Source organism: Elephas maximus, chromosome 4 (genome assembly GCF_024166365.1).
Source record: "Elephas maximus indicus isolate mEleMax1 chromosome 4, mEleMax1 primary haplotype, whole genome shotgun sequence".
NCBI classification, from domain to species: Eukaryota; Metazoa; Chordata; class Mammalia; order Proboscidea; family Elephantidae; genus Elephas; species Elephas maximus.
Window position 1 is genome coordinate 116,164,483 of NC_064822.1, and position 12,714 is coordinate 116,177,196.

Here is a 12,714-nt window from a genome sequence, read left to right on the forward strand (position 1 = left end):
CCTTCCTTGCACATCCGTAACCCCAGAGTCCATAATCCCAAAGAACTCCAAACCCCTTTCCACAATACATTCCTTCCATCCATCCCCAGGAACTCCCCTTTAAACTCTTCCAGAGGTTCTCACCCCTAACACCTTGTTCCGGGACCTTTCTCTTACTCCTTAGCCCGAGGAGTCCCCTAGCCGCCACCGTGGGGGCCCAGTCCCTTCCCTCCAACCGCTTCCTCTTCAGGCCTCGCCATCGCCTCCTAAGCAGGTTTGCGCTCCTTGAGACCCTGACTCTTCGCTAGGCGGGAGACCTTCCTTATCAGCCCGTCCACCGACCCTTTTCCTTTGAGTGGCGGAGAGGAGAGGTAAGGAGCCGGAGGGATATAGGGGGTGTGTGGATGGGTCGGGGTCCCACTTCTCACTGCAGTTCTTCCCCGGTCGCAATGCGGACCCCTTCTGTAAGCGCACGGCGGAGCGCGGTTTTGGGAGTCACGGTGGCCGAGTGGTTAAGGCGTTGGACTCGAAATCCAATGGGGTTTCCCCGCACAGGTTCGAATCCTGTTCGTGACGGCGGCGCTTTTTTTTTTTTTTTTTTTTTTCCACGACATGTTAAGGGAGCCCCAGTCCCCGCACATGTCTTTCTTGCATTTCCCTTTCCCTCTCGAAAAAGGAAGCTGAAAGGTTTCACCCCTGGATTTGGGGGATGGGGGCTTACGGGAAGCTAAATTTATGCACAACTGCGTTGGCTGCTAGGCTGCAAGGCACTTTCAGAATTCTATAACCAGGTTTGCTAGCAAAGCGTTTCATTTTCCTGAGGGGGGGGGATAAAAAAGGATTTGGATAAAGAAGGGTTGTTTCAGTTTTGTTTGGGAATGTGTGTGAGTGCCTATTTTGTAATGATTGTTAAACCTGGATTTCCAGGAAAAGAGGGCACCTCTGAATTTCATGACCAGAAATCACACCTTGTGCGTTGTGGGTCTGATTACACCGAGGACCCAGGAAACAGGGCATTCTTTCATTTAGATTTCCTTGAGGAAGTGTACTTCAGGCATCACAGGGCTAGGAGGGAGTAGCCTATTGAAACATAAACACTGCAGATCTAGCCAGGGTGCTGGAAGATAACTGTTGCTTTTTATTGAGTGCTCAGTATGTGCTAGGCACTGTTCTAAATGTGTATTAACCAAGCGAGGGCATTAATCTCTTCTCAAATCTCTAACCATCCTGCACTCACCTTACCCTGCTGTTCCTATCCCCTAATTTCTGATTGTGGGAAAGAGCTCATTGAGGGTGTGCTTTTTATATATTTATTTCCTGCATAACAGCATCATCTTTAGGAAGGGTCTCCGCAAGGCAAGGCGTTCAAGGATAACTCATAGAACTTTCTACACATTTATACTTCGGAGCCTCTCACCTTCATACCTTTGCTCATGCCGTTCTTTCCAGGATCACTTTCCAAAATCCTACACATTCTTTAAGCCCCTCCTCTCTGATACTCCTGATCACTCCAGCTGTAATCAGTCCACCACCACCATAGGAAACCCTGGTGGTGTGGTGGTTAAGTGCTACAGCTGCTAACCAAAAGGTGAGCAGTTCTGAATCCACCAGGCACTCCTAAGGGGGCAGTTCTCCTCTGTCCTTATAGGGTAACTATGAGTCAGAATCAACTCCACGGCAATGGGTTTAACAGGTACCACCACCATGCAATGAGTTGCCTGCAGGACATCTCGCTTGACAGACCTCTGCAAAATAAATACGTATGGACATACCAAAAAAACAAACCCATTTTCCTCTAGTCGATTCTGACTCATAGGAACCATATAGGACAGAGTAGAACTGCCCCACAGTTTCCAGAGAGTGCCTGGTGGATTTGAACTGCCAACTTTTTGGTTAGCAGCCTAGTTCTTAAGTACTGCACCACCAGGGCTCTGTCTGAAGTCTGTATATCCTACTTTCTAAATATCTCTCAACAGACGCCCTCATGGTGCAGTGGTTAAAGGCTCAGATGTTAACCAAAAGGTTGGTGGTTCAAACCCACCAGCTGCTCTGTGGGAGAAAGATGTGGCAGTCAGCTTCCATAAAGATTTACAGCTTTGGAAACTCCATGAGGCAGTTCTACCCTGTCGTTATAGGGTCGCTATGAGTTGGAACCAACCCAATGGCAGTGGACTTGGTTTTGGGTTTGATTAAATATGTCTCAGGTCTGTCCACTTAAGAGTGCTTGTAGGCTGGGCCCACCACTTACTAGAGCAAGATACTTAACCTCTCTGGGCCTTTATCTGGAAGTAAGGATAATTGTGAGGGCTACTGGCATTCTTTAAGTTCCTGGTACATGGCTTTGTTCACACTGTTCTCTGCCTGAAATGCTTTTTCTCATCCTCACCTTCTACTCAGTCTCCACTTAAATGTTGGTTCTCCGGACTACCTATGCTTATCACATCCTATGCCCTATTATTTAAAGTCTTTTTTCCCCGGTGGAATGCAACGGTAGACTATAAACTCTGGCACATATAAGCCATTCAATTAAAAAACTGTTGAATAAATGGATTTTTTTACAGTAGTTACATGTTGTTGTTGTTAGTTGCTGTCCCCTCCGACTCATGGCGACCCCATGTGCAACAAACAAATGTTGCCCAGTCCTGTGTCATCCTTACAACAGCCAGCATGTTTGAATCCATCCTTGCAGCTGTTGTGCCAATCCATCTCACCAAGGGTCTCTTATACCCTTGTTGGCCCTCTATTTCACGACTTCACCAAACATCATCCTCTAGCAATTGATCCTTCATGATGACATGTCCAAAGCAAGTGAGTTGGACAGTGTTCTGTTGTGATCCATGAGGTTTTCATTGGCTAATTTTCAGCAGCAGACCTCCAGACCTTTCTTCCCAATGTCTTAATCTGGAAGCTCTGCTGAAACTTGTCCACCATGGGTGACCCTGCTAGTATTTGAAATACCAGTGGTGTAGCTTACAGCATTATAGCAGCATGTAAGCCACCACAGTACAGTGAACTGAGAATTACGTGTACATGTTTTAATCTTGACTCAGACTAGATTATAAGCTTTTTGAGGCTTTATATTTTCTTTGTATCTCATCTAAATGGCCTTATACATAGATATGATGTAATATGTACTGAGTGAATTAATAGGCTCAGTAGTAGTAATAAACTCAGTATTCTACTTCCTAGCAAATCTCTTTTTGTGCATGCACTCAGATTTAAATACCTGGAGAGCCAATACCAAAACTGACCAGCAGAGGGCAACCAATAATGCTGTTGTGCAGAGAGAAAGGAGGAATCCATGGCTTACAAAATGGAGGATCTGGATGGGGAAGGAGAGTCTGGCATAGGTTGTTACTTGGAGACTCTCCCTTTCACTCTCATGTACTTCCTCTGTAACTTCTGGAGATTAGAGGCCAACACCTCTCCCTTCATATACAATAGATAATTTTAAATTTTTTTGACTCCCCTGGCCCACCCACGACTCCTTCCCCCTTTCCCTTCCACCCCAGCAAATCCTCTATCCCTGTATCGTTGTGTTGCATGATCTCACCCCCTTTCTCTCACCACTCTTACATATTTACTACATTCCACTCACTGGCATTCTTTAGTTCCTGGTGTACAGTATTTGGCCTTATCTGCCCTAAAGTTATCTTCTCCACTTTGCACTCCTGCTCATTTCAATCTCCTAAGGAAGCTTCCATAACCATTCTTCTCATAACACCTTCAAATTCTCCTGCTCTGCTAATTTAAGCTTTCATGAATTCAGAACAAAACCCCACCTCCACTTGACACTTCCAAATCACCACGTTGTTGTCTACTTTACCTTTTCAAATAAAATATGCTGTGCCTCCAGCTCCGTGCAACCTTAATACCCTGTCATCTGGTTTCTGCCTCCTGAAAATTTTTAGACATTAATAGAAACCATCAACCAAATCCAATAGTCTTCTCGATCTTTTCCTATGTTTGAAATAATTTCTTTTAAAAATCTCTCATTAGGCCTCAAAGACATTTTATTTTCTCCTCAGGACACTGCTTCTCTGCCTCATTTATTTTCTCCCTCTTGTGAAGTCTGCCAAAGCTCCATTCTTCTCCCTTCTCCTAATATCTCAAGCCACCTTTCCAGGCATGACCTCTCAGCCAAACCATGATCCTGTATCTCCTGTTGCCTGTGTGTCTGCAGAGCTGGCCTACTGTCACCTAAAATGAAAGCAAAACTTCTCTTTCTCTCCCAGAATCACATTTTCAACTTTTCCATTTCTATTGAACCCTTTCTTCTCTCAGTTTCTTCTAGTGTTTAACCTTAAGAATTATCTGACATTTTCTTTTCTCCTGTGCCTATCACTCACCAATTATTGTTTCATCTTAATTCATGTCTTTGTTACAATGACCTTTAAGGTGCCCCAGTTTCATCACTTAAATCCACCCTATACTAACTGGTGCGATTGCTCTAAAACACTGGTTTCGTCATATTATTCCCCTGCCCAGGAACTTCAGCTCCCCATCTGATCAAACACAAATTCCTTTCACCAACATACCCTGCCTAACCAAAGTTACCCATTTCCCCTCACCTAATTTCTTAATTCTTCCCAGTCAGATACCTGCATAATCAGGCTGGTCATTTCCATATGATGGCCTAATTCCTGCCTTCTTTCTCCTCACCTTTATAAGCAACTAGCTAATGCCACCCCATAATGATCTTTTCAGCTTTTACGTGACTAGTATAAAAAAAGCTGACATGAGGGGAATCTAACAAGAATTTAATATTATCCCCTTCCAGGTTGTTGACTTGTTCCAAATTTTAAGAGGCTTGGATTTCTGCAGTTTATCCTGTAAAGCAAATCATTAGAGGACTTGTGACTGAAATGTTCTCCACCTACACTTGTTCCAGGGAGTGATGTCATTACACAAAACGTTTCTGGAACTCCTTCATAGCTAGTTTATGAGCCACATGTCAATGATTCATTACTTCAAAATTACTTAAAAAAAAAACTTGAAACAACATTAGCTAACTTTATCATACATCTACTTTCTAGGTTTTGTTCGAGATTACTTCTGGAAATCCAAGGTCCTAACCTTAGCCTTCTCCTCTAGTGTTCGTGTTTACTCCTAAAGTTTCTTGATCACGTCTGGGCAGACAGCTCCCATGTCCACATTGTTAGTCTGAACTTCTTGGTCTTAAGCTCCAGACTGTTCTCCATTTCTGGCTAAACACTTCCAACTCAGTGTTCCCCAAATGAGCTCATTACTTCACCCCCAAAACCTGCTCCTCTTCTCCCTGTCAGGTTAATGACACCATCTTCTTATCCACACAGACCAGAAACACCGGTCTTCACCTGTGATTCATCACTGGTTGTGTGCCCATTGTCATGTGCAGTGATTACAAGCTAAGACTCAGCAATGGCCTTCTGGGTTTCCCAGTTCTGATTATTAACTATATGACTTTTGTCCCCACATAGAAAATGGGGATAATAGTACCTCTTTATAAAAAGTTGTTGGGATGTCTAAGTTAATGTTTAATACTTAGGATAGTGCCTGACTCACAATAAATGTTCAGTTGGCATTACCTCCTTTACTGCCAATGTCCAATGCTGTTCAGAACTCAGCTCCACTGATTTTTCTAAGAAGCCTTCCCTCCTGCATCTTACCAGGTGGTTAACCACTTTCCTCCTCATTGTCCCATTACACTCGGTCCATATCTATTAGCAACAAATTATTCTATATTTCTCATTATTTATTAAAGTGTATGTCACCTACTATGTCTTACTCTGCAAGTTTCTTACTTGGAAGAATGCCTAGCACCATGCCCAGCACATGACAGCTGTGCTATAATTGTTGGCTGACTCAATTTAATGAGTAAGACCTACCAGTTTTTCCCCCCATCTCGTCCTTTCCTGCTCTATTTCAGTTCAAGCCCTCTCTTGCATGAATTACTGCAAAGCTTACTGATAGAATTCCCACCAGTTTCTTCCTCTCTTCACAATGCCACCAGAATTACAAGTTATAAGTCCTTTCTCTTCCTAAAAACCCGCAAGATAAAAGTCCAAATTCTCTACCACACATTCAAGGCCTTCCAAGAACTGGCCCCAAATTATCCCTGGTCTTATCTTCCACTACTTCAACAAACTGAGTTCCCGATTACACTATTATCTTCCCTCTTCAACATTATCCTCCACTTCACTCATTTTTGTTCATGCTATGATCTCAGTCTACACAGAGGTTGCAAACTGGTGGGCCCCAGATTTTTTTTTTTACCCAAAAGCATTTTTTTCTTACAAATTTGAGCCAACATTAAAAAATTGCAAGATTTAGCATAAACATTAGCATTTCCAGAGTTTCTTGAAAACTAGTAAGAATAGTCACAAACAAAACTTGGGGTTCACCAATTTGCAACCTGTGTTTTAGGCTGAGATCATAGCATGAAAAAAAAACAAGTGAAGGTGAAGGGAACACTGAAGGAGAAAGACACGACAGCCCCCTCCTTTTGGGGCACATACTCACCGCCTAGCTAGCCAGGTTTCTCCATACAACTGTACAATGAAGACATCACACTAATGGTGGGACAACTGCACATATTTTCTAATGTCACACAACATAAGAACACCTCTCCTGTGATGTGTTCCATCCCCAAACCAAAACCAAACCCACTGCCATCCAGTCGATTCCAAGCTACAGCGCCCCCACAGGGTCTCCAAGGCTGTAAATCTTTAAGGAAGCAGAGTGCTCATCTTTCTCCAAGCCACTGATAATTTCGAACTGCGGACCTTTTGGTTAGCAGTCGAGTGCTTTAATCACTGCACCACCAGGGCTCATTCAATCCCCAGAACTGTTTAATTTGAATTCTCCAGACTTTAGTTTATAGTAAAAATAGACGCTAGAGGAACAAGCTAAAGGACACTGAAGAATCCATCAGTCTAATCTCTTCAAGTTAGTGTTACACAAAATTAAGGTGATTCCAGGAATCCAGACAGAGAGAGTGAAAGAGTTAAGAGACATAACCTGATGTAATGCATGGCTCTCCAGGTATGAACAAAAACTAGCTATAAATGACTTTTCTTGGGATGACTGGGGAAATATGAATATGGGTTCTATATTATTAAGGATGTAGTATTAATTTTAAGCCTTTGTTATTTTGGCAATGTAGGAAAATGTGATTTCCCAAATACATATACTGAAGTAAAAAAAGAGCCAACCCTCCCCACCCTACGTCCTCAATTCTCTTGACCTTTTTTGTCTAGAATGGGTTGGCAGACTCTTTCCGTAAAGGGCCAAGTAATATTTGAGGCTTTTTGAACTGTCGTTCTGTTATTGTAACACAAAAGCAACCACAGACGATACAGAAACAAATGAGCCTGGCTCTGTTCCAATACAACTTTTTTACAAAAGCAGGCAGCTGTTGGCAGCTGTAGTTTGCTGACCTCTGATCTGCAACACTGCTTCTGATGCCCACCAGGATCAGCGGCTTCCTCTTCCCTCTGGCCACATACTACTTGTAAACCCACGGAGCACATTTATTATGCCTTATTGTACTCTTTCCACTTGGGAGTAAGTTCTTTGAAGGCAGGTGCCAGGATGAGCCCCTCAGCTCCAACCTAATGAGTTACCTTGAGAGTAGACATTCAGTGTTTCCAAAACCCAAATTTACCCTAAAAGGAAGATTTGCACCACTCATGACTTAAAAAGAATGAGCAGCAGGTTCTGAAGGTGATTTTGAAGGAGTTTCAGAAAGAAAAAATTAAGCGCTACTGGTATCACTAGCGTCTACACTCTTAGGCTCTACAGTGTGATATGTTCATCATCATTTTATAATCGTTCTGTGGGTCTGAGAGTGTAGCAGACTCATGCCTTTTTTTTTTTTTTAAAACTTCCTAGAGTATCTATGGTACTATTAGATTTACATTACATGCATGATAAATAAAAAGCCCTGGTGGCGCAGCGGTTAAGCGCTTGGCTGCTAATGAGAGGTTGGTGATTTAAACCCACTAGCTGCTGCGCAGGAGAAAGATGTGGCAGACTTGGAAACCCTACGGGGCGGTTCTACTCTGTCCTGTAGGGTCACTCTGAGTTGGAATCAACTCGACGGCAATGGGTTTGGTTTTTGCATGATAAATGCTCAAATTTAAAATATACTTCTGGAGGAAAAAAGAATTTCCTATCTCATAACACGGAGAAGGTGATGACAAATGCCCATGAAAAGGGTTTATCCAGGTCTGACAATCACAGTGGGAACAGATGTTTCAGGTTCCCTCCCTCACATCTGTGTTCTTGGTTAGGAGACAGTTGGGAGAAGGGGGTAGAAGCTTTCCTGACTGTGATAGGATCCTACAGTCAGAAGCAAAGGTGCCTGTGGGGGACATGGGATCTGGGGCAAAGGTAGGCCCCCTAAAGAACACAATTCAGATCACGGCAGAGAGCTTTGGCTGCCACAGGAGACAGGAAGGATGCAGGAGGGTACACAGAGCAATGCCGATGTGGGGTGCACACTACTCCCAGACAGACATCCTCCTATAACAGGGGTTTGTTCTAAGGCAAGGGTAGGTTACAAGGCAAGGAAGGAGTAAGGGGAATTAAGGTGAGAAAGGCCAAAGCAGAGAAAACTTCACAAGAAGAGCAGGAATGTTGAATTAAGAATTTAGAGCTGAGTAAAAGGTTTATTATTAGTGCAGTCAACACCATGGAACAGCACATACAACACAACCAGCAACCTGCAGAGACACTAGTGCAACGGGCAGGGAAGACTTCACTGAGCGTCCTGGCTCCAGGTGACAGAGAGACAAGGGAACAAAGGCCTGGGTAAGGCAGGCAGGGGCAGAGAAGGGTGGAAGAGATGCAGTCCAGGCCAAGTGTAGCAGCGTTTTCGAATTCCTGAGCACAATGTCCTGGGGCTGGAGCACATGACTGTTCCCTAATCCCCTCAAGCTGTATCCCATCACCCTAATCCCAATGGAGGCATGACCCAATTACTCGGACCTACAGCAAGCTGGCCTGCAATAAAGCTCCAAAGAGAGAAGAATCTGTTATGGTATGGTGGGGAGGAACCTTTCCGTCTCCCCAACCCCAGTCCCACCTGCATATTAAAATAATCACACCCAGTATCCTTCCCTTTCCCTAAGTCTACCAGTCACCCTAGGGATCAAGGAATGCCCCAGGTAGCCAGAAATGGAGCTAAAGTCCTCAGGAGGTGTGGGTGAGGCAGAATACAGCCTCTACTCAGAGGTGACCAGAGACATAATTTCTACCCCATCTTGCCTGGTGAAGCTTAGAAGCCAGCTATGTATCTGCAAGGAAAAGGGAGGGACTGCCTTTAAAATTAATACTCTAAACCCAGAGTCTTAGGATGAGACTCTGGGCGGACTGGGCGCAAAGTTCTCCAAGGGCACAGGCATTGACGCTGGGCTGGCACGTCCATCACTGCCATGTAGGAAGCTCTTCATCTCAGATGGGGTTACTGTGGTTTGGGGCCAACGTCAATTGTTCACCCAAGGACTCCCTTGGCTCTTCCTATGTTAAAAGCAAAGGCTGTGCTGAAAAGGAAAAGTATAAAACAGACCCCATTCCTGTCCCACCCTACCCAGAATCCCCACAATAGGAACAGCAAAAGAAAAGTTTCAAGTTTTGTTGATTTTTTTTTCCTTTTTCCTTTCGTTAAAAAAAAAAAAAAGTAAATAAATTAAATTGCCAACAACATGGCGGGGCTGGAAAGGAGGGTAGCTATAACCAGGTCATTCTTAAAAAATGTGTGTTTGGGGGCGGGGGAAGTGAAATATAAACAATGGCCAAAGGAAATTATCAAAAGAACTAACTACAATCATAGGGCTGGAGAGGGGTGTGTGGGGCAATTACTGACTGTGCTGCCAGAGGCAGTGCCACCTTACTTCAGCCAAAGCCAGAGAGCAGCTCCTTGCTGAGATATCAACCCTAGTAGACTCACCCCTACCCCCAACCCTGTCATTCTCAAATCATCAAAGTATAGCGGTGAAGAGCTCATCTGGGCCTGCACACCAGCAGGAGCCTGCACCTTTATGGTGGAGTGAACGGGGATCCTGATTTGCACAGGGAGATCAGTGGTGGCCAACTACTATCTGGCCCTACTATTGCTGGGGTTTTGGTTCCACCCTTACCATTTATTCAGGATGTCCACTCCTCAGAGATGCTCCCTAAGTGGTACTTAGAGTCAACAGGCCTGCCTGCTCTGATTCCCTGTTTTGAAGGAGGGGGCCAATTACAGGTCCCTCACTCCACCCTGACCCTCTAGGGGAGACAGATCTCTTTGTGCTTTCTGAAAAATATCTGGAACCAGACGCTAGGCAGGAAAACACAGAGGTGGGGACCCTCCCAACCAGATGAGCATTTACAGACATTTTAGGGGAAGAAATATGGCCAAAGGAGTGAATCTTCCACCTGAAAGGCTGAGCTAAGTGCCCCAGGGCCTTCAGTGCCAGATGAGCAGGGAGATGTGTGGCCCACAGGCCGTGGTGTTTGGAGTGGGGGTGAGGGGACACAGGGCCCAGATGGTGGAATGACAGGATTTTCTGGTTTTCATCTTGTCCCGATAGCCCCGTTGCAACCTCCTATATCTCCTCCACGCCATGCGCAAATATCATGACAAGCCCTGGCTCCTGCACCATGTCATCACCCATATGTTGGTTCTCACAGGCCATCACAACGACAGCCTGCTTGCCAGGGATGCGCTTGGCCACGTAGTTCTCATAGTAGCGCCGGTTCATCTGTCTTGTCTCTAGTGTAGCCAGACCCTGGGGCCAGCTCCGCTCATGGGCATTTTCGATCAGCTCATTGACAATAGAGGCAGGACAGCCACTCTCCACCAGGGAGCGCTTGATTACAGCCTGGAGCACAGCATCCGGGGTTGAGATCATCCCTCCCCAGCGGGTCACTCTTGCGGGCTGCAGGGAATTCACCCACCTGTGGAAGGGTTGGAGGTGGTTATTCCAGTGCATACTCTTTCTCTCCATTGGCTTCCTCCTCTAACAAGAATAACCACCCACTTTGCGCTCAGCTTAACCCTTCCGTCAGGGGCTCCGAAACTCCAGATCTTTCCCTAGTTGGTCCCATCAGAGTCACCAAACATTACTCACCAGATTAATTTCCTAGAGTGTAGGGCCCCTGTTATTTTTCTTTGAAATCCCAATACTTAGCGCACATAGTGCCTGGCACGTAGTAAGTGCTCAACAAATGTTTATTAAATGAAGCAATTATTCCTCTATACTGTTTCCCACTCAGCACTATTTGCCCTATATATGTAGTTTCACACTTACAGTTTAGTCTATGAATTGTATAGGACTCCAGAACTGAAAGGGATCTTAGACTTCACTTGTTTACTTCGCTTGTTTTTTGCTGCATTTTAGATCACTTTCCTGGATTTGCACTCTGTCTCTTCTTTGGACTGTAAGCTACCTGAAGACAGGGACAATACCTTCTATTTCTTTTTTGCCCTCCTAGCACTCCACAGCCTTTAACACAGGGCTTTGGACATGACGGGTACTCACCTAATTCTGGATAAATTGCATCGTTGGGTCGGCTTTCCCTTCCATCCACCCAAACGAATAAGAGATCCTGTATCGGGGCTGAGAGTTACCCTCTTCTCTGCCCCTGTCCTTCAGCCCAACATCTGAGAAGCAGTGGCCCAGCCCAGCTCTCTTATTGCCCTCCTTCTGCCACTCCCCTGCTCTTCCTCCTTTCAGGCCTCTATGCCAGGATGTGGAGCGAGTGGCTCCACGTCCTGAGTGACACTCACTCTAGAATCTCGTTGTATTCAATTGTCTCCTCCAGGTTCTGAAGGTTGGGGTTGACACTGCGGATTGCTCGCATGTATGCCTTGAGCAGCTGGATGTCTCGCTTCTGTTGCAGGGAAGGAGAACCAAGGAGGATGGTTAAGGCAGATGGCATATCATAGACAAAAGCCTATCTGAGAATGGAGGCAACTAAGAGATCTAGGGAACAACCAGACTGTAAACTTTCAGAGGTTGGGGATATGACTGTTGTCATTCACAGCTGTATCCCCAGTGCTTAGCAAAGTGCCTTCACAGAGAAAGCATTTGATAACTGTGAGGGGAATTAATGGGATGAAGGCCAAGAGAAGAGAATTCCAATCTAATTCCCTACTAAGCCACAGGCAGAGTGTCCACTTACACAGGCTCAGAGGCACAGGTCTGTGTGCTCACAACTGGAGTTTATCACCCACAGGCACACAGTTATCTGCCCATTAAGGACATGTTCTCCCCCAGGTTCTCTGGACCATACCTGCTCTGCCAGCTGGTGTTTGTGTTCAGCTGATGTCTTCTCCAGCTCTGCAATGCGTGTCTGTTGCTGCTGTACCACTGATCGCAGGTGCTTAATGCAGTTGTGGTTTGGCAGCTCATCTTTGGGCATCTCCAGGCTGCAGCCCAGGGTGGGAAAAGAGCAGGACAGGAGCATTCAATGTGACATGTGGGCAAATGGCCTATTATGTGGCAGAAAACTGCTGAGTGGGCTTTCTCCTCACCAAAATGTCTAACCTTCATTACAAGCTTCCCTCTTGCTTATTCCCTTTACTTTTTCTCCAAGCTCCCTCTTTGCCTCTTTGCTACTGACTTTCTCTGGGCTTCTTTCTCCCCAGGCCACAGTGTTTTACCTACCGCATGGCTCTCCTTCCCACCTACAAATTCTGCTTATGTACTTGTTCCTTCTGAGAAGCCCTAGATTCACAGCCCCAGCTATCAGCATTTAATCAACTAT

At 45.2% G+C, this 12,714-nt stretch overlaps 1 protein-coding gene and 1 non-coding gene across 4 annotated transcripts in view; one reads left to right on the forward strand and one right to left on the reverse strand.

The window, feature by feature from the left end:
• Nucleotides 1-473: 473 nt before the first annotated feature.
• TRNAS-CGA (transfer RNA serine (anticodon CGA)) lies at nt 474-555 on the forward strand. The gene has a single exon. It is a non-coding gene; the product is annotated as a tRNA-Ser (tRNA).
• A 2,922-nt stretch (nt 556-3,477) lies between these two features.
• The window catches only part of RNF41 (ring finger protein 41), a 31,083-nt gene continuing 21,846 nt past the window's right edge, over nt 3,478-12,714 (reverse strand). For 2 of the 3 annotated variants that reach the window (XM_049883551.1, XM_049883550.1), the window contains exons 5-7: nt 12,241-12,376; nt 11,735-11,838; nt 3,479-10,902 (exon numbers count right to left, since the gene is read on the reverse strand). In XM_049883551.1, the coding sequence (XP_049739508.1) occupies nt 10,551-10,902; nt 11,735-11,838; nt 12,241-12,376 (592 nt within the window). In that variant the 3' untranslated portion in view covers nt 3,479-10,550. Of the gene's footprint in view, nt 10,903-11,734; nt 11,839-12,240; nt 12,377-12,714 lie in introns of all 3 variants that reach the window. The other variant, XM_049883552.1, reaches the window with a different exon arrangement.